Below are 21,120 nucleotides of genomic sequence, written 5' to 3'. Positions count from 1 at the left end.
TGTTAATAAACTTCTGTCATCAATACCAAACCTGGATACTCATTAATTAATTTTGGGAGGTGACTTGAATTGTGCTATCAACCCTGCATTAGACAGATCATGTCCCAAAAAATCATCTTTGTCAGGCATGGCAAGGGCATGGTCAGCATTCATGGCGCAGAGTGGTTATATAGATCCATGGCGGCTTCGTAACCCAAATTTGAAACTGTTCTCTTTTTTCTCCCCAATTTACCACTCCTTCTCTTGCATAGATTATTTCTTCAGTGACAGCGCGTTCATTCCTTCAATTAAATCTGTTGACTACGTAGCTATTGTTATTTCTGATCATGCCCCTGTTGTTTTAGATATTTCCTTTGCTCTGAATATAAAGCAGCATTCAATGTGGAAACTAGACCCTCTTTTACTGGCGGATGAAGACTTTTGCAAATTTTTGGCAACCAATATAGATGTTTACATCAGCACAAATAAAACTGATGGGATCTCATATGCCCTACTTTGGGAATCACTTAAAGTTTACCTTAGGGGGCAAATTATTTCACATGTGGCATTTAGCAATAAGGAACATTCAAGGGAGATATCAGACTTAACTAACTCTATACGTAGGCTTGACCAGCTCTTTTCAGAGTCACCTAATGCTGAATTACATAAGAAACGGGTGGATTTGCAAGCTAAACTAAACATTTTAACTACGAAACATGTGGAGCAACTTTTACTGAAAACCTGCGGAAACTGTTATGAATATAGGGATACTCATTTATATGGGACAATAAAGCCCCTAGAGTTAAGAAGAACCTTTTACAAAGGCAACGTAGTGTTGGTGGACTCACTTTGCCCAGTTTCATCCATTACTACTGGGCTGCAAATATCCAAAAGATACTTTTTTGGTTACACTCTCCTCGTACAAACTGTCATGTCAGCGCTCTAGCCTTAGAGCTTTAATTTACTCTTCTTTACCTCTAAGACCTTCTCGCTTCACCTCCCATCCAATAGTGCTATCCACTCCTAAGATTTGGAACCAATTTCGCTCTCACTACAAATTTGTTTCTGCCTCTATCCTTTGCCCCATTCACAAAAACCACCTATTTCCTCCATCTATGGATTTGTCCTTTATAGAGTGGTGGAAGATGGGTATTTATTCTTTTCAAGACCTTTACAACTCTAAAGTCCTTTTTTCAATATCTTTAAATTCGACATTTTCTCAAAATCTGCTACTCTTCCTTCCCCACCCTACCAGCACGCAAATCCTGGGAGGAGTTAACTCTTATAAAGCCAGGAAAAGGATTGTTTTCTGTATTGTATCAGAAAATAATCTCTTTGGAGAACCATAACATAGCCAGGATTCAGTCTACCTGGGAGGACGAGCTGGGAATTGATCTGGGAGAGTACTGGGATGGTGCACTAATGAGAGTCAATTCATCTTCATCCTGTGCCCGCTTGGCACTTATTCAGTTTAAAGTGCTACATAGAGTACATTACAGTAAAGCTAAGCTAGCTGAAATATACCTGTAGCAGGTGTTGTAGCAGGGGTTCTTTTTCCCCTGCTAATCTTACTCACGCTTTTTGGTCTTGTCCTTCCCTTGAAATATATTGGTCGGGAGTGTTCAAAATTTTATCTGGGGCTCTCAATATAACCATCGAACCGAACCCCTTGATTGCGATATTTGGTATCCTCTCAGAAACAGTTACTAGAGCCCAGTCCGATGTTATTGCATTTACCTCTCTGCTTGCCTGCCATAGAATCCTTCTAGGGTGGAAATCCACCACACCTCCATCGCTAGCTCGTTGGCTGGAGGATGTTATGCTTTTTCATAAGTTAGAAAAAATTAAATTTATGTTGAGAGGGTCAATGAAAAACTTTTACTTGAGATGGCAACCCATCATTACCTACTTTCAGAACTTAAAAGGACTGGAGTCCGAACCCATATGATCTACCTTGCATTTCCACTTTTTTCTTCTTTCTTTTTTGAGACTGCGCGGTACACAGGCTCATAAAACACCTACTTTTATGCGACGATTTACTAAGGCTGTTATTATCAGTATTACTATGGCATTTCAATATGATGCCTTGATGCCTTTTTTATAAATCATTATTTTGATTTTAGATTTTACTTTACTCTTAATCTTTTATTTGTAGTGTTGTAATGCTAGTTCAAGGCATTTTCATGAATGATGTTTATTGAATTATTTTTTTTATACTGATACACACTTTATTCTATATATTTCTTGTGCAATTTCCATCAATAAACAGATCAAAAAAAGCAGAGTTCAGTGGTGGCATGATCAATAATTAAATATCAAGAGACACTTTAATGGATTGTCAAGATGGCAAATCACATAGATAAATACAACACTTGGTCATCTTAGCCACATCTAGCTAGTGTACAGGGATCATACAAGTGTTCCAGTATTTTCTACTGACAGTGCAGCCCCAAACCACCCACTTTGTGCTTTTATTCACAGTTCTATGAAAGTGAAATGTTTTCAGTGCTGATTATATTTCATAAATGCCTTACTGCATTTTGTTTTTATTTGAAGGAATGTTGTGAGATGTTAACTCACTCCAAATTAACTTTTTAAACAGAGTTTTAGAAGTGTTCTTGACATCATAGAGATGTTCTAGAACTGATGTCACATATAAGGTTCTGAGTGAACTCTGGTCATTTTACTGAGACAGACTCAACTGGATAGACAACAGTGCTGCTGAATCAACTTCAACCAAACTAATCCAAAGAAGTGTGGTTTAAAATCAAACTGTGGATAACAGGTAAGTCTGTCTTTCATTCTTTATGATGTAGAAACATTTGGCAAAGCTCAGACAGAGAGCGAGTACAGGGTAGAACTCTTAAGCTGTTGTCTCATAATTTGTCCAAGTGTAGTTAATATTTACCTACTTGATAATAAGATGAAAGTATCAACAACAAAAATTAAATTAACCTGTTCTTTTTCATGTTTGTCCCCATTTCAATATCAGCTTCCTTACCAACATGGGAAATAAACCTATATCAATTTCCCCTGACTCCAACCTTGAAGAATTGTACTCCCTCCCCAGAAGATATGAGGTCCTGAAACTTCTGGGACAGGGCAACTTTGGAGTCGTACTGAAATGCTTGGACCAGGACACTAAAAAGACTGTGGCCATAAAGGTTGCCAAAGTCTATACTGATCTGAACGAGGAGGTGGGTCACTTTGTTGGTTTTGATCTTTACAATTATTGCCAAAGAGACATTTCTTAAAATAGGCAACAGCATTGTGAAAAGCTGTACATGTCTGAGGTCAACGTGTAATTTCCTTTTGATACGTTAATGCTTTGCTTTTCAATGGTCTTAGAAGTGACCTTATTTGCCTAATTGCAAGCTACTTGTAGTGATGACAGTTTTTTTCTGTGGAGAGCTACAGAATCACTAGTTTCCCTGCGGCAATAATACGTGAGAACACAAAAGAATAGGCCCACAACTAAGCATGTCAATTTTGTCATGTATCTTCAGGCATCCATGATGCAAGTGTTAATGGACAACAACCTGGACCAGCAGAACATCGTCAAGTTTTACGGTGGATTCTGGATGAACAAATATCTGGTGTTCGAGATGCTGGACATGAGCCTGAAAAACTATCTTTGTAAGAGAGAGGCCCCAATGAGTCCCCAGGACATCAGAACTGTCATCCAGCAGGTATGGCATCAGCTAGAAGGCAACACTGAACGCTGTGTCAGTTTTTAAACCATAGTCAATTTATGAATTGTATTTCCAGCTTTTACGTTATCTCATTACTGCTGTCTTAACACTTTGTGTGACATAAATGTAACATGTATTATCATTATCATCACTTGCAGCTGGCCAAAGCATTTGATGCCCTAACAACCATCGGAGTGATCCACACTGATGTGACAACTACCAACATCATGCTGGTGGATCACGTGAGGCAGCCGTTCAAGGTGAAGCTGATTGACTTCGGTTTGGCTATTTTCAAATCTAAAGCCAAGCACGTCAAGATTCATCAGACCCCTTTCTTTTGGTGGGGTCTACAGAAAATCTGATCTTTATTGTGCTGGCGTGTGCTTTTATTTTGTTTGCAACTGTGTAATCAGTTGTAGGCTACTTTTATTCTTAAAACACCACAAAGGTCCATGATTTCATTAAAGACTTTTCTTCGTCATTCAGAGCTCCAGAAATAATGTTGAGACTCCGGTTGTCCGAGGCCATTGACATCTGGTCGCTGGGCTGTGTGATGGCCATCATGATGTTTGGCTTTGCACTCTTCCCGGGGAAGACTGACTATGAATTAGTACGTTTTAACGTTTGACTAATTGTAAATCATTGCTCTTAAAGGCCACATACAGTTATTATTAAGTTTAGCAATTGTAGACTAAAAGAATTAAGTTGAATGTCTAAATATGATGCTGTTTTTTCTCCAGCTGCAATACATTATCGACCTCCTAGGCCCACCACCAGCCCCCACTGTTAATGTTGAATGGAAATGGGAACGGTTTTTCAAAAAGACAGCTTCCAATCAGTGGATACTTAAGGTATAATACTAATTCTTTGAGTTTCATCTTTAATACTCTCTCCTTAAATAAATATGATAGCTTTCAACATTTTCCTCCAGTTGATCACTAACAAATACTTAAATACTTTTATCCTATTTAGACACCTCAGGAGTACTGGAGAACAACGACCACTGACAACAGGCACTACACCTTCCGTTCTCTTGACGAAATGAAGACAGTAGGTCATTGAGCAGAGGGTAGCTGCTGCAATGTGACTTTTATTGATTGTCCTTTTATGCTTTAGAAAGTTGAGTTGACCACTGTTGTATTTTTTGATTGTTCTATAAACTAGACGTGTCTGGAGAAAGATAATGCCACAGAGGATGATGAGAGGTGGGAGTGCATTGAGCTGTTGAAGGCAATGCTCAAGTGGACTGAGAAGGAGAGGATTACCCCTAGTGGTATTCTCAATCACCCATTTATTACCATGAGCTACCTCAACAGCTGCTCCCACCTCAGTTCCTGGTGAGTGTACGTGCGTGCAGATTTACATATTACAGAAAACACAAGCCATCCTAAAGGACTCATTGCAACCTGCCCATCACCTGTTTGATTAACGCTACAGGTCCATCAAAACATTTACAAGATTCATGAAGAATTTCTATCACAAAGCCATCACCATACTGAACTCCGAACTGAAAGCACACCCCCAAATACATGTCAGCATTAATGTGCAATCATTTATCTATCTATCTGTCTATCTATCTATCTATTTGCATACTCTGTAAATCCTGTTTGACAGCCATAAACATAACAGTGTGAGTTTCTTTTTTTCTTGTAGCAATAGGTCTGTAGAAGCTGAAACCAGCCCAAGCCAGGCATCCGGCCCCAGTGCGAGCCCTGCAGCTAAACCTGGCATTGACAAAGCTATTGACTCCAACACTAAGAAGGCAGCCGAGCCTGGCACCAGGCGACTCAACTGAGCACGAACCAGGCTTCTGACCCCAACACCAGGCAGGCCCAGACGAGGACCAAAGACAACATCATGAGGACTTGTGTAGATGATAAGTAAGTGTCATTTGAAGTTGGGCAAGATGGGGTTGGGTTTCCACTGAATCAATGCTAGTGATTGGTTTTATGATCACTGACATTGCAGGTGATCAATGAGAACTTTATTTGCGAAAATACAGAACGGCTGAGGCTGTAGGCAGCTGCCTGTAGTGCCTGTAATTAACTGCATGTGTCTTCATTTAACAGCACACGAAGAACACACAGGCCGACGTCTACAGCACTGCCATCAGGTTTTATCAGGGTTCAGCCTGCTCCTTCACAGAGCAGAATCCCACTGGAGGAGACGTCTGAGGAGGAGTCCATCAGTGAATGTGATACTTTGGCTTCCACATCTGAGGATTCCAACGCCAGCAACCATTCGGACAACACAGATGACAGCGAGTCAAAGAAGAAGAGAAAGAAAAACTGCCTCAAATGCTTCTCCTGGATGAGGAGGACATGCTGCTCTTGCTGCTACATGGACAATGTATAGAAGTGAAGATCTCTATAGCTAAACACCTGAGAGCTTTCTCTTAATTGTTCTGCTACAAAAGCATTGGTAGTTCTCATTGGAAGCAGCATGAGTAGCATTGCAACCTCACAGCAGCAGATCCTGAACTTTTCTGTTAAATAACTAAAATCAGACGCTACTCAGCTTAACAGACAGCTTTTGGGCACTTGTGGAAGACAAATGTTTGTTTGTCCTTGACATGTTGAATTAATTTTTAATTGATAGAATCTAACATTAAATTGTTAAAACCGATAAGAATCTGTGTACATATATATGCATGTGATATTGGGGGTTGGGTGGCTCTGGGTGCTGTGGAAAAAGATTTTCTTTGAAGGGGTGCCGTGGTTTGGAAGAGTTTTTTGACCACTGCTCTAGCTTCATATTTAGCATACAGACATGAGGGTGGTAGAAATCTTTTCATCTTACTCTAAGGAAGAAAGTGATATATAGGTAAATGTTCATTTATCTGAGAAGCCAAAAGCATGAATCTAAATACTGTGGCAAGCTTTTCATGTACTTTGTAGAATGACTGAAACTTTGGTAATGTCTGCAAGAGATAGAAACTGGGCCACCTGCTCACTCTGTCTCTGTTATTATCTGTTAATGTACAAGAAGAGGATGAGTAACCTTTTCAGCAACATACACACACTGCACGCAAACACACACAGGAGGACACAGTCTTACATTAGAGGATAGGAGGCATGTTTGTAAGGTGATGTCGCTGCCGTGACCCTCCCACTTAACAAGCGCTTTACCTCAAGCTCGGTTACTCTCAGAAACAACCACCCAAAGGTAACCTATACACATATGCAGCCTTAAATTATGAACTATGTACTCCCACTGACTGTACACAACGTACAAGAGGGAGAGACACTGTGTAAGTCTAGAATTCTACTGTGTGTCATTCTTCATTTTTGGCAGCTGTAAAGCACTTTGTACAATTGCTAATATAGCTGCTAAGCTATGAAAGATTATGGTTATGATTTTGACCTTAATTTGTAACAAATGTGATACTGTGTTTTGGTCTCCAGCTGGGATTCATCATTAACCTCCTGGCCACCAAAGAAGAAATTCAGAAAGAGAGAGAGCGAGAGAGAGAGAGAGAGAGAGAGAGAGAGAGAGAGAGCGAGAGAGAGAGCGAGAGAGAGAGAAAGGAATGTTTTGGGACGCCACTGCCAAGTTCCTACAGTAACCCCTGAATGTACCCCCATCTTTGTCTCTATTTCTCTCACTGACACACACATGCACACACGCGCGCGCGCGCGCGCGCGCACACACACACACACACACACACACACACACACACACACACTGGATGTTCTGTGTGTTCTCTGTCCCGTGAACTTGGGATCAGAAGCAAAGGGATAGATAAATGTGTAATGTGTGTGTAATGTGTGTGTGTGTGTGTGTGTGTGTGTGTGTGTGTGTGTGTGTGTGTGTGTGTGTGTGCGTGTGCGTGTGCGTGTGCGTGTGCGTGTGCGTGTGCTTGTGCTTTCTTGCACATGTGAATTGATCCCACGGGTATAGCAAGCTGTCATGAGAATAGTACCAATGGCAGCATTATTATAGTCACAATTTGTATGAAAACGATAGTGGAAGGGAGGCAGACATCACAAAAGAGAAAGAACCTCAGAGAGACAATATCTGATCTGACACAAACAAAGAGAGAACACATACACATGCAGGGAAAACGGGACAGTGGGATTACAAAGGAAATCATGACGCTGACAATGACAGGATGCACTGCAGTAATATGCTTTGAAAAGAGCTTTGGGGGACCTAACAGAAGTTAAGGGAAAAACTCAAGAGCTTGATTATATCAATATAATAACAAAATATATCAATTAGGCTTTAATTTACATTAAAGCTGCATTCATATTTACATTAAAAGTGAATTGAATGACTGGAATGTAAAACGGGGTGTTTATGGTAACAAATCCACAGATAATTATCACCAACTCTGCAGTTGACCTATTCATGGAGGGTTTTAGCCGTGTTCAGCTTATTGTTTTGGTTGGATGTTTTGGCTCCTCCTCAAAGCTCTGCTTAGTGTAGTGTCAAACCACAACATACTGCTGTTTTTCAGCAAATAGCTCTGATGAACTTTAATCTTTAATGCAGAGAAGGGATTGAAATAAATCTTCCCATTTTACCTTCAGAAAAAAGGCAAATGAGCATATATTCTACTTCTTTGAGATTACAAAACACCCACAAAAATCTAACTAGCGTTAAAGCTAGCTCAATGGAATAGTTTGACATTTTGGGACATTTGCTTGATTGATACCCCTCATATTTTGAGTGGTAAAAAATTAAAGCTTATAAAAAAAAGAAAATAAAGAGAAGTAAAGTATTATTATGTTCCAGCTGTGTGTCAGAAGTTGGTGACATGTTGTCTGGCCACGGTCAGGCCGGTCTAGTATCATCCTTTAGAGGAAGGTTTTGGCACAGATGGTGGTCTGGCAGTGCAGGCTAGATGGCAATCATGATTGTAATTTTATCTTAATGGCTCCTCATTTTCATCAACTCTCTAAAATGTTGTTAATGTGTATTTTTGTAAAACTGTTTTTGTCACCAAAATGAGCATGTTACACACTGATGCACCCAAACAAAATCTGCCACCTACTCATACTGACACAGAAAATCAAACACACACACACTGGCTGTCGTGTGGCTTCCTATAGTCTGTTCAGCACTAATTACTGTTCTATAAAATGTACAAACGCAGCAGTCTGTGTCAGCCTGTTTCTCTCGGGACTTCAGTGTCTTTTAACTTCCAGCTAATTACTGTTCCAGTACAGGTTTAGAGTATCAATCATCGTTTCAGGAGTGCTTCTCAAACATGAGGTCAAACATCAACATGGCTGCCTAAAGGAAGCGTCAGTGCCTGTCCAAGTCTCTTATTGTAACACACTTGATGTAACTGAAATTATAATCCATCAACCCGAACAAAAACAAGGGATGTAGCTACCATTGAGGACACCAAGGTCATGTCCTCTGTATTATTTCTGAGAATTTAGGGGGATTATTGACCGAGAACTATAGGCAATACTTAAATGAAAATAGAATGAAGGTATTTAGTACGTGAAAGCTTGGGAGGGCTTTTAAATAGCATTAGGACCATACTGTAGGGAGATAAAGTGTACATACAGAAGACATAATTGAAAAGTAAATGAGTTTGTGTGTGTGGTTTTTTTAGTGGCCGTGCAATTGCATATAGGGTCACTGCAAAGACGCAAATGACTTGAGCGAATTGAGACAGAAATTTTCATACCTGCGAGTTGAAATTTTGCACTTTTTACAAAACATACAGAGATGAAAAGAAAAATGAAAAAGACTTTGAAAACACTACATTAGCAAAAAGTTAGCTTTATGTTCAGTCCTAATACAGTGACAGTGGCCAGTCAAAAAATGTTTTAGGCGAGTTGCATTAGGTTAAAACAATGTCATGACCTGTGTTTCTAAATCCTGGCCAAGATACCGTAAGTTGGGTATGTAAGGAGAACAACAAAGGTTCCTGGAAACTTTGGCCATGGATGGCATCACTGAAGCGCCACACAACAAGGTAGATCACAATGTAAAGTATTCATACAATATGAATTAGCTCTTCAGTACAGTTCAAAATTGTTTCCCTGGCAAACAAGCAACAGAGTGGAAACTGGGCTGAACATACTTCACACTCTGACTTTGTCCAAAGTAACAGTTTAGAAATCAGATAGAAAACGGTCTTTTCCTCTGCAACCTCTCCTTCCCTCTTTAGTTAATTTTCTCATCCCTCTATCAGTCAAAAGACAAACCAGAAGTTCCTGGAAAAAGAGCCTCCAACAGCCATTAATAACATTTATTTTACATGTTGTAACAAGCAGCAGCGACAGATGGCCAACTCATCTATTCATTGCTGTATCCATTTAATGAGCCCACATAAAATCTCTGTAAATTATTTAGGGTCCTGGAATTTAAAAACAAAAAACCATGCATACTGCAACATGATACATTAGATGCTGCAATATGTGGCTGTGAATTTGTGGTTCCACAGAAATACTGAGGCTGCGGTTTCCTTTTTTAGTAACACAGGAACACAAATTTAAAAAAATAAAAATGTTTTACTCTAAATACTAAGAGACTAATGCTAGGTTACCCTTATCACTTTATACCAAGGACTAGTGATAAGTGGCACCATATGTTGTCTCCCCTGCACAGCCATAGTATTGTCCTTTTCTGGATATTTTCTACCAAAGGATTTTGGGTAGGAGGTACAATGTAAACTGTATTATCTTTTTTGTTGGTCCACTGCGATACAACAGGCACATGCAGATAATACTTTCATTATCTGCACTCACTCTGTCATTCAGTGGTGCTCCCACACACTGATGGATACCACACTCAGTCCATTCCCACATAAACGGGCACACTGAAAATGTCAGGTTATGCAGTTTACATGCCCTTAAGTACCCTCAAAGTGAGTATCCCTGCTATGAAAAACACAGACATACTATATTTGGATGGTCTATTGTTGATTCTCAACTATCAGCTGACGAGAAAGTAGCAGCAGACATTCAACAAAGTGTCACTTGTCTACATGTGTACAGTATGTTTAGTTACTGTAGCACTGACCCTGATACTAAATATTAGTCTCGCATTGCCAGACCTTCCTCCACAGCGCTGCGGAGGAGGGTCTGGTGAGTCCACACAACATTCCGGGATAGGAGAAAAAAAGTGCTCTGGTTTATTGGTATTTCTTTAAACCAATCACAATCGTCTTGGGTCGCGCTAAGCGCCGCACGGAGCAACAGCGCCTCTGCAAAATAGCCTCGGGGAAGAACTTGTTCTGGTGGAAAGTGTAAATTCAATGGTAGTTTTAGTCATGAACAATCCCGGAACGTCGTGGATATAGACTACTAAATATAGACTGGTTTTCAGAGAACTGTGAGATCACCTGGAACTCACATAAGACAGTAATGTAAAAGCATCTACTTTGCAGTAGTTTCCTAATAATTTCCAAGTTGTTTCTAAGAAAGAACGACGTGATTTGATACCAAATTTAGAAAAAACAGAAACAGTGTTCAATTGGTACACTTGCTATTATATATTTCAAATTACTTACTGAATAACCATAGTCTTTTAGTAAGCGAACATGCAAAAATATAAAATGTGTTTACATGCAAACATACAATTCAACAAATATGGAGAATAAAGTTTCCTCTAAAATAAATGATTTGCTTGGATTTAAATAGAGCAGTAAATTCCTATTTTCCCTATAATTAGTACCAAACTGTACCCAAATAACATACCAAAACTTGAGCAAGTTATTCCTGTTCAAGAACAGTCCAGCAGCTAACCTCATCGTATTTTGCTTGGCAGAAATTTGCTTCTTGTGCATAGTCACATAACTGTCTTCATAGTCCTCCTATTCATGCAGGTAATCCAATGTCATGTCAGAATTAAACTGTCCACTGCTGTGAAGTTAAAGCTTTTTGTTGTGAAGTTCAACTTCAAGTAGATCCTTTTATGTTGTCTTGGCATGAAGACATTGTTTTGTTGTTGCCAGAAACCTGCAGCCAGCACCTCTAGGAGAAAGGACAACATGATGCCAGTAGTGGAATTGTTGGGTCTTTGTAAATTATAGAGTGTGGTCTAGACCTACTCTATCTGTAAAGTGTCTTGAGATAACTCTTGTTATGATCTGATACTATAAATAAAATTGAATTAAAAAAATTGAATAGTGGAACGACTGGCTGCACGTGTTGTATCTCATCACAGAGATCCAGAAATCTTAGCGGTGTTCCTCATCAGTCTGTACTGTAATAGTACAAAGTCTGACTGTCAGTGATAATCGGCGCTGCATAACGTGCTGCACTGCTCGTGGCTTTGTTTTCAGTGTCTGAATAACAGCTACCTTCCAGGTGGGGCTGTTAGCTGTCAACACTGATAATGTAATACATATTTCACAGCACACATACTCTCGTATCTTTTTTGTAAGCAGGAAGTTACACTTTGCACAATATAAGAACAAAACATTTTATTGGGTTACAAACAGTAAAAAGATAAAATATGTACATTCATAAAGCCATAACATTATTACAGTATTTAGAAACAAAATAAACAAGTAAGATTCAAACTCATGTTTGAAAACAGCTATAAAGAAAAGAACTGCAACCTGAAGTCAACATCTAAGCCCTCGTGGCCTCTCAGAGTGCAGAATGTACTATGTTGATTTTGTCTCAGTATGTTTCTGTTTTTCTGTTTCAAGGCTCTGGAGCAGTGGGAGTATATCAGAATAGCTGTGTACAAATACAAACTAAAAAAAAAAAAAAAAAAAAAAAAAATACACACACAATACATATGAAAAAATGATATGTCACTACATAACCGCCTTAGTGAAGACACGATAAAATCAAAGAAAGGATTAAGTTCATTTAAACAGGCTTAATGTAACAATTTAAAACTAGTCAGGAAGGCTTTAAAAGCAAACACTCAAAAATGTGACACACAATGCAGTTTTTTTATGATGCAGCACTCTTTTACCTATGAAACAAAAATCACATATAGAATACGTCTTTACTTTTTTGATGTCTTCTCCAACACCCAGTCAATGACCTACAACACAACAAAACAACATTTAGGAGGTTCAGGTTAAGAAGAACTAAACTAAGTGGAGGACCATTGGAGGTTGGTGGGGTTACCTGTTTAACGTTGCTACTGGCTGCCTTCTTCATCTCGTCATGCAGACCCCGAGATGTCTTCAGATCCTGGGATCAAACAACAGAACAGGAGATCACTAATGCTGATCCAGGAAAGTTAACTCACGTGGGCATTTTCGGTCACAGATGAGAACATTTTAATGGGGTTAGGACTTGGGTAGAACAGAGTGGAGAAAAAAAGAAAAGTGTAAGTACAATTACCCAATTACTGTACTCAGGTTAAAGTATCTCAGAATTATACTTGAGGGTTTTTCATTTTCTGCTACTTCTTCACCACTACATTTCAGCGGGAAACATTGTACATGGTACTCCACTACATCTATGTGACAGCCATACTATACTAGATAGATTTTACATACAAAACATACAAGTATTTGTAATAGATTAAACTGCTGTTGTGGCTACTTGTCCATTATCAAAGTCAAATACTTCAAATCATCAACTGAAAATGTACATGACAGGGATACATTATATTCAGGCAAAATAACTATTAACTGTCAATTAAGAAATGTTTGTGATTTTCTTTCTAGATCTGACCAGAATTACACTTGTGCTTTCCATAAACTGTCGTTGCTTTAGCCTATTATTTCAGTTGCAACCCTGGCAGTGGTAAGCGATCATGAAAAAGAGCAAATAAAAAATATAAAAACATAATTCAAACCGATGAGCGCATTGGCAACACACGGCTCAACAAGCGACAAATAGCCTATATGTAAGTCCCTCCGCTGAAAATATGTATCTTTCATAAAAATACCAATCAGGGAATGTTAACGGGGTTGTCGGTCTCTAAATGTTTTAACTTTTATGAGTGCACTTCTCTCTCTCTGCGCCCACCGAGATCCACCGGATCTTCTGAGAATGGTGACGCCGTTATCAATCGAGTATTGATTGGTCAGTAGGCGGTGCTTTTACACCAGTTGATCTCTAATCTCCAACATAACCTGCTCCCGAGCAGGTTAGGTGTTCAGCATAAGTTACCACGGCGATTTAACCCGGTAACAAGTGATCCACCGTTGTGATACACAAAACCCTGGGTTGAACCTGAAGTTACCTCGTTAACGCCAAAATCTTGCTTCGTAGTACGGGCCTCTGGATGCACAGGAGCATACAAATAAAGAAACTGCCAAAGAGATGTCAGCACTGACTGAGTGTGGGCAGTAAAAAGACTAAGACTAACCTTGAGATAGAATTTCGAGATATCAAACAATCTTTTGCTGCAGGCCTCAAAGCACTGATGCTCAGCAGTGATCCCGTGGTGTTTGAGTGTTTTAGCCACTACCTCCTGCAGCATCTGAGGACACAAAAGATAAACACACGCACACAGTTTTTATATTAGCACAATTGTGAAAACATTTAATCTAGTTTTGTTTATTCCCTAACCACCTGGCGCTAAGCTGGTTCTGAGAAACTCATTTTAGCACGACTCCCTTTTTAAAAAGGAAGGGATGTCAAATGTCTCGACTCTGGGGGACGTCCTTGCAAAGTGCACGCTTCAGTGTGAGCTCGCAGGTACAAACATAATAACAAATATTTTACTGGTAGTGTTGGCAGGAAAAAAAACACATTCATGAAATGAATAGATCTGACTTTAATCTTGTCACAGCAACTGTTCAGAGGAAACTCCATAAATTATTGTGAGGACTCATCTGTGCTATTCAGTCTCTTGACGAGAAAGGCAGCTTTTAATCTCTGTCCTGAATAAACTGCTATCATTATTTCTGAATAGGGCCAACTGCTCTTTCCTGTACTTGGGTTTGGATGATAAGCCTATTTGCATAGTAATCAGAAATCAGAACAAGTCAAGGTTGGGATGCAGATTGTGAGCTGTATGAGGGACAGAAGAAACGCTGTGAAGGTGTGTGTGTGTGTGTGTGTGTGTGTGTGTGTGTGTGTGTGTGTGTGCGCGTGTGTGCGTGTGTGCGCGTGTGCATGCATGTGTGTGTGTAGGCAGGCAGCAGGTGATATGATAATAATATAGTTGCTGTAACATTAAAATGCAGCCCACACATTAACAGTGATCACATGCAAAACATAAAACATTTGTCTTTACTGGAGCTGTTGCACAACTCTCATCTGTAGTAGAAAGATTTTGTGTGTCTATGTGTGTAACGTTTGATGTGAGTGGGGGATTTACACATTGAGTTGTTTTCAGATTTTAGTGCGAACAGTAAAATACTGTCTTTTTTAATCCATCACTAAACAGGTGATTATTACAAGAAAACTGTGGTTTAATACAACTTGGGTTTTATTTTGGTGGCTCCGACTATCAGTTATGATAACACTTTATTAGTCACCAAAGTAACTACAGGGATCTTGTTCGAGTGTGGCAACATCACTAAAGATTTGCTAAAAAACAGTATCCAATTAGACAATAAGTACGTCATGAGAAGACGTGTGCTAGCATACCAGTTTTACTATATACCGTAGTAAAACATACTGATGGTAGCAACACAGCCAGAAATTTCTACCATCATTACTGTAACTACCATTGTTTCAGGTGGCACAATATAGTGCTCCTGCCTTCATTTAGCAGTTTTATTTTATTAGTCACAAGGATTTGCCTTTTTACTTGTCAAACAGAGGCAGAGTGACCTATACAGACCAGCAAACCAGGCTCCTTATCCGTTTAGCTCCAGATACTGAGGTAATGCTAACATTAGCTTGTTGACCTACTGGAGGGCTGATTGTTTAAAGGGGTGATAGAATGATTATATAGGGTATTTCACACTGTTCCTTAAGGTCTCCTAATAGGGTATGTAACATTGGTTGGGCTGAAAATGGCCCGAGTGCTATTCTATAGGGCCTAAACCACCCTGTGAATATGGCCCTATTTGGAACAAGAGCTTTTCTTCCAAATACGGTATGCTCATGAATATTTAGATGAGCTGCACGCTGATTGGTTGAGCGAACCACATACACATACATTGGAAACGAGACAGCAGGTCTCATATTTCAGACACTGCAATGTTATACATTGTTTGTCGGGCTATTTCGTTACTAAATTCACTTTTTTATGCGAGAAATCAACTACATATAAAGCTCAAATATGGGGCGTTTTACGAAAATGTATGGCTAATTGCAAATTTGGTAAGACGCGTCGGACTTCAGGAGCTCCACACAGTCTGACGAGAAAGCGGCAGCCTGCTGGGCTCCATACCCAGGGCAAAGTCACCGTTTCTGGGTTATTGGACTACCGGGGCTCGGGGCTCAGGGCTCCGTGGAGCTGGCCGGCTGCCAGCTGCCGGCATAACTATAGTATATTTACAGTTTGAATTTCGTCACGGCATATATATCACAGCTACCCTAAGGTCTTACAAAGCTAACACTTTTGTCCGATTTCAATTTAAAGGCATTTTTGTGAATTTGAGGGGTCTCGTTAGGAGGAGCTGCTAGCTAGGCTATGTGTCCCAGTCAATCCTATGGGAAAAGATCGCCGCTACACTTTCGGCATAACTCTGCATGTATATCACAGCTACCCTAAGGTCTTACAAATCTTAGCTAACACTTTTGTCTGATTTCAATATAATGCATTTTTGTGAATTTCAAAGGTCTCGTTAGGAGGAGGCTAGCTAGCTCTCATTGATAGAGCTCCATCCAGCTCACTCGCGGCGTTTATTTCCCCGATCGTTTGTTTAAATAACTCAACACACATATCCATTATAAGATTAACTGGAACCTGTGGTAAGAGATTGCTGGCGTAACAAGCTCGCTGACCGCGCTCTCACTCACACACACCGGCCATTTAGCAGGAAGAGGGGAGGGAGAGCAGCGAGCTGCAGGCCCTGGAGCTCTGTCAGGACAGCGGCGTTTGGTAGTCCAGTAACCCAGAAACGGTGACTTTGCGCGGGTATGGAGCACCGCGGGCTGCCGGCCGTGACAGAGCTCCATCTAGCTCACAGCGGGCCGGGTTGAGATTTGCCCGTTTTCAGAGGCAGTTTCAAATTGTGAGATTTGCAGAGGAAAGGTGTGTCAATGGGATTTTGAGGTTCTATGTATGTCCTATTTACCCACCAAACTGTCGTTATTCAACTATGACAAGGTAAAATCGGTTTTGCATTCTATCACCCCTTTAAGGGTGCGGGAACGTTACCGTTAAGAGTGAGAGAGAGAGAGAGTGAGCATGCATTTTACATGACTGACAAAAATGAAACTTGCAACCTTAAGAACCTGCTCTTTTCATTCTCCCTCACGTTGTTTACGGTGTTTAAAGTGTATTTGATGTTGAATCTAACATTGTTTAATATACTTTTCACTTTTCAGTCTACTGGGTATGAAATCCAAGGCAAACGTGGTATGAGATAATCTTACTATATTAAGACCATAGATATAGAACAATATTCTATATCTATGATTAAGACTATGTTTAGCGTGATAAATTTGGGCCACAACAACCGTAGCATGAAAATGTAATACCGGCACATTCCCAATCATAACCGATCAGCCAACCCAACAGCCAGAGCTCCGAAAATTAGTTGGTATGAGAAAAGCAGTATTATGCCCTCATGGTCAATGTCCGCTGTTAAAGTTCCTCCTAGCAATACACTTTAACCCCTTACATGAAGGGAAAACTTTTATGTTCATGTATGAACCAAATATCTTGCAACACTTTACTTCTGAGGACTTGTTTCCAAGGTAACAGTTGTATTTAAATGATTTCAATAGCATGAATAGGTTTACAAAAAAAGAAAATAATCACTGCATTTTAGGCAATAATAATTTCAAAACAAGGGTTGTGTTTTTTTAAAAGCATGTCACCCCTTTCAAAATAAGACACACAAACACTCACCCTATTGTGTTTCTGGGAGCGTGACTCTTTGGAAGGTTTGTCCTCTGTTTGTTCATGATGCGTCTTCAGCTGTTGAGGTTTAGGTTTGTCAGCAGAGGCAAGAGTCACCAAACCTGAGTAATAATGTCAGGAAAATGAACAATCAGGCACTACCATCATGATAGTACAATTCCTTGGCATATGTCTGAGTAGAACAAGACTGAATAGAAAAAAATAATCAATAAATAAATAAAAATGATCATGATAATATCAATAAGTGTGCTAGATTATTTAGACAAACTCAAACGTGGTCTTAGGATCTCCTATAAAGAGTCACTACAGTGAGAATCCATCTACTTGTAAAGTATAAGTAAGTATTTTAAGAGGTCTTCTGAGGTTTTCACATAATACGATATGAGGGGCTTGAAGTAAAGTTAGAATGTATTAAAAGAAATTGATGAAATCCATTCAAAGAAAAAAGGATCTATGTTTGACAAGTATGTTGTTCCACAATGACATGAAATAAGGAGGAGATAATTTGCAAATCACAAACAAATTCTCTCCAGGGACTGTAGGTGATTGGTAGCTTTTTCATGTTATAATCACATTTCAGCAGATATTAGGCCTCTAAAAGTATTCATTAAGTAAAAATAAAGTATATTATCACATATGACAATGATGAGAAATTTGTTGTGAAAAGAGTTGAGTGGATTGTTGGATTCAATGTTTAGAATTGTTGCTCTATGTGTTACTTCATATCGTCATACTGGTTGCACGCCATGAGTTTGTCCCACAACAGTTAAGCTGATAATTTTATTTAACATTATAAGTAATGGTGTGCAGCCTTTCTCATGCATATTTGCCAGTTTTGAAAGACCTGTGTACTTAACTACAATAGATGGAGCGTGGCGTTTCTAGATAGTTGGATCATTAATACCGTGCACTGATAACTGTATATTAGTTTGTGTAAAATTAAGTACCAACTGTTATTCTAACACCTTCTGTAAAGCAGGATCACTCGTCCCTTTCCATTTAAGGTTGAGTGTTTTTGTTTTACCTGAGGATGTGGACTGGGATCTGCGTGGCTGTTGCCGTAGAGACCTAATGGCAGGGTGTGTCCCACTGCTGCCACTGCTCTGAGAACAGAGGGAGTCACTGCTCTCCGACTTCACCAGCCTGGATCATTCAGACAAACACACAGACACAAACATGGTAATATTATTAACACTAAAGCAACGGCATTCCACGTACCACAACTGCAACCCCAAGACCCACGCAGCCATCCACCCATCAGTGTACGGTAGCAACATCACCATACCTCTTGCGAGGATAACCTCCGATAATGTCCGTGTCCCATGACTTGCGCTTGAGTCGCGCTACATCAGCGTTCTGCAGAGTCTCGCCGTCAGGCACACTTCCTGGTTCTGACATCACAGCAGGGGAGGGGGCGGGGCTGAGGGCAAAGGGCAGGGCACAGGGCTCCTTGGAGCAGGTGGTTTGGGTCTCATAGCGAATCAGACGGGACTGGAGTTTTACAAAGGCCTGGTCCCGGTCCAGGGACCGCTGGTTGTCCAGGCAGAACCTAGATGAACAAATACATTTTTTTTTTAAATAATAAACAAAGAAGTTATGGAGACTGATTAGTTACTGTCTGAGCTTCTGCAAATCATAATACATTTTAATAGCTGCCTGTACTGTAAAACATCAGTTACTGTAGCTGAACAGTTGCTGTATACTTTATAGAAACTTACTCTATGCCATGGTAATGCGATGCTGAGGCTTTGTTGAAGGACATCTGGCTGATTCTCCTGGGAGAAAGGTCTGGTGACAACTGAAACACATTATTACTGAAGAGAATGTGGATGAAAGAGAGAGTTGGGGTGGTGGACGGAGACAGTGAAAGAGAGAAAAACAGTTTGTCAAAGAAAGTTGCGTTTTTCTCGTCATTAAACCTCAAATACAAACAACACTAATTAAAACACACAGTTTGTCCTGACAGAATTATTAGCCCTAACTGATGACTGCTCTGCTCCAGAATAATAATTTATTCAACCCAACTCAATGTTTCTACAAAAAGGTTGTAAGCTCAATGTAGCAGACTAATGATCATAATCAAATCCTCATTATGGCCTCATTAACTGTCATTCAGAACCATCCTAAAAACAACACAGATACTGTTTACCTGATTACAGTATGTGTATGTTAATTTGTAAAGCTGTAATTTTGCTGTACTGAGTCATTTGTCTCATTTCATGAGCGTGTTTGTCTGCCACTCTGGCAGACTAATGTGGCTGCCTCTTTCTACATGTGTCTCTTTATGTCTGCCTGTGCGAAGGACTAGTCACAGCTTCAGTCAGTGCCAGAAAAGATGACTGAACCTACCCTTTATTGATAGCCAGTGGTTGCAGCTCCCCAGTAGGCAGGCCATCACACGTAAAATGTTTCAGAAGTTCTCTGGCGTCCAGTAATGCAGGGGAGCTCTTTTGAATGTCTTTAGGACCCAGCAGACTGTCACTGGAGCCTGGACCTAACAGACCAAATCTAACACACACAGAATGCACTGTAGATCAAATACAGTATATTAGGAACACAGAGTTGTCGTATGTCTATTTGAATCTCATTTACCTCCTCTTCTGTCGTCTCCTCTGCAGGTTCTCTATGTTGTGGAGGACGCTCCTCTCAGGCCAGTCAGATTGCAGGTGGGAAATGGTCTGAAAACCTCCAATGAAGAAACAACAAGGCTTAGCTGGTCAGAGTCGCCCTTCCCACTGATTCATTTGGAAAATTCCCTCCAAGCTAGAACCATCATCTTTCAATATGGGGCGCACATGAACCATTTTTATTTGTCTGCAAGCCAATGTCTCCTCTTCTTCAAAACCTTTATTGTAGGTTGATTTCCATTAAAACTGCAGTCACAGGGTGTTTCACATTGTGAAATAACTATGGACACAAAAGTATACTGTTACCCCAAATCAGCTTACTACTAAGGGAGGCTAACTATTAAAGATCCTTAGTTGTGTGTATAAGGCTTTAGTTGTCTGATATAGACCTAAAAATACCAAGTAACTGTAGTTGATGTCATGAACAAGATGGGAGTTATCAATCATTTTAAAATGCTGATGGATGAGCATTTACAGCACCTTAAATGGAAATAGAGTTCAGTGCTGCTGGGGAAAATCTGTAAGATATTCAGTGTTTCCCCTAGTTTGACTGCTTTAGCATGATGGATGGGTCCCTTCTGTTTTACCAAAACATTCTCTGGCTCAGCTAAAAACACAATACCGAATCCATCAGCACATTAATGTGTCGTTTACTACCGAGCCTGTTTGTAAGCGTAAGGCTACCGACAACGTTATCTTAACACCTGTTTAACTGACTTTAGCAGTTTAGATAACAGACACGACTGTCCAGCTGTTGCAGGCGTGAACTAACCACAGACAGTTGCCTCGTTCATGGACACATCGCAGTGCGCCGCTGCAGAATGAAAATAGGGGAAACACAATGGATACCATAATTTTGCACTTCTGTTGTGTTTTCACAGGAATGTTAAGTGTTATCTCAAGGAGGATGGTAATGTGATGAAACTGTATAAAGCAGGTTTACCGACGAGATG

General features: G+C 40.0%; 3 protein-coding genes across 4 annotated transcripts in view; 2 read left to right on the top strand and 1 right to left on the bottom strand.

Annotated features, from left to right (window-relative positions):
* Positions 1-2,608: 2,608 nt before the first annotated feature.
* LOC118496124 (homeodomain-interacting protein kinase 1-like) lies at positions 2,609-4,188 on the top strand. Its single transcript, XM_036006453.1, has 4 exons — positions 2,609-2,764; positions 2,972-3,176; positions 3,486-3,668; positions 3,830-4,188. The coding sequence occupies exons 2-4, from the start codon at positions 2,985-2,987 to the stop codon at positions 4,031-4,033; spliced, it is 579 nt and encodes a 192-aa protein (XP_035862346.1). The 5' UTR covers positions 2,609-2,764; positions 2,972-2,984; the 3' UTR covers positions 4,034-4,188.
* On the top strand, positions 4,188-6,938 carry LOC116049797 (homeodomain-interacting protein kinase 4-like). Its single transcript, XM_036006454.1, has 5 exons — positions 4,188-4,522; positions 4,644-4,721; positions 4,836-5,008; positions 5,325-5,551; positions 5,741-6,938. The coding sequence occupies exons 1-4, from the start codon at positions 4,391-4,393 to the stop codon at positions 5,464-5,466; spliced, it is 525 nt and encodes a 174-aa protein (XP_035862347.1). The 5' UTR covers positions 4,188-4,390; the 3' UTR covers positions 5,467-5,551; positions 5,741-6,938.
* Positions 6,939-12,043: 5,105 nt separating this feature from the next.
* Positions 12,044-21,120, bottom strand: part of LOC116049237 (MDM2 binding protein) — a 38,651-nt gene continuing 29,574 nt past the window's right edge. For both annotated transcript variants that reach the window (XM_036005871.1, XM_031298704.2), the window contains exons 15-23: positions 20,133-20,226; positions 19,890-20,048; positions 19,259-19,354; positions 18,826-19,089; positions 18,565-18,683; positions 17,529-17,641; positions 13,920-14,033; positions 12,725-12,790; positions 12,044-12,638 (exon numbers count right to left, since the gene is read on the bottom strand). In XM_036005871.1, coding sequence (XP_035861764.1) covers positions 12,600-12,638; positions 12,725-12,790; positions 13,920-14,033; positions 17,529-17,641; positions 18,565-18,683; positions 18,826-19,089; positions 19,259-19,354; positions 19,890-20,048; positions 20,133-20,226 — 1,064 coding nt within the window. In that variant the 3' untranslated portion in view covers positions 12,044-12,599. The remainder of the gene's footprint in view (positions 12,639-12,724; positions 12,791-13,919; positions 14,034-17,528; positions 17,642-18,564; positions 18,684-18,825; positions 19,090-19,258; positions 19,355-19,889; positions 20,049-20,132; positions 20,227-21,120) is intronic.

The sequence above is a fragment of the Sander lucioperca genome, chromosome 10, assembly GCF_008315115.2.
Source record: "Sander lucioperca isolate FBNREF2018 chromosome 10, SLUC_FBN_1.2, whole genome shotgun sequence".
NCBI lineage: Eukaryota > Metazoa > Chordata > Actinopteri > Perciformes > Percidae > Sander > Sander lucioperca.
This window is presented reverse-complemented; position numbering and strand designations above follow the sequence as displayed.

Bases quoted from the DNA above. Each gene is read 5' to 3' on its own strand.
- LOC116049797 (XM_036006454.1), top strand. From the start codon at position 4,391: ATGATGCTGTTTTTTCTCCAGCTGCAATACATTATCGACCTCCTAGGC. The intron at 4,523-4,643 runs GTATAATACTAA...TATCCTATTTAG, and splicing joins CCAATCAGTGGATACTTAAG to ACACCTCAGGAGTACTGGAG. The intron at 5,009-5,324 runs GTGAGTGTACGT...TTTTTCTTGTAG, and splicing joins TGCTCCCACCTCAGTTCCTG to CAATAGGTCTGTAGAAGCTG.
- LOC118496124 (XM_036006453.1), top strand. From the start codon at position 2,985: ATGGGAAATAAACCTATATCAATTTCCCCTGACTCCAACCTTGAAGAA. The intron at 3,177-3,485 runs GTGGGTCACTTT...ATGTATCTTCAG, and splicing joins ATACTGATCTGAACGAGGAG to GCATCCATGATGCAAGTGTT. The intron at 3,669-3,829 runs GTATGGCATCAG...CATCACTTGCAG, and splicing joins TCAGAACTGTCATCCAGCAG to CTGGCCAAAGCATTTGATGC.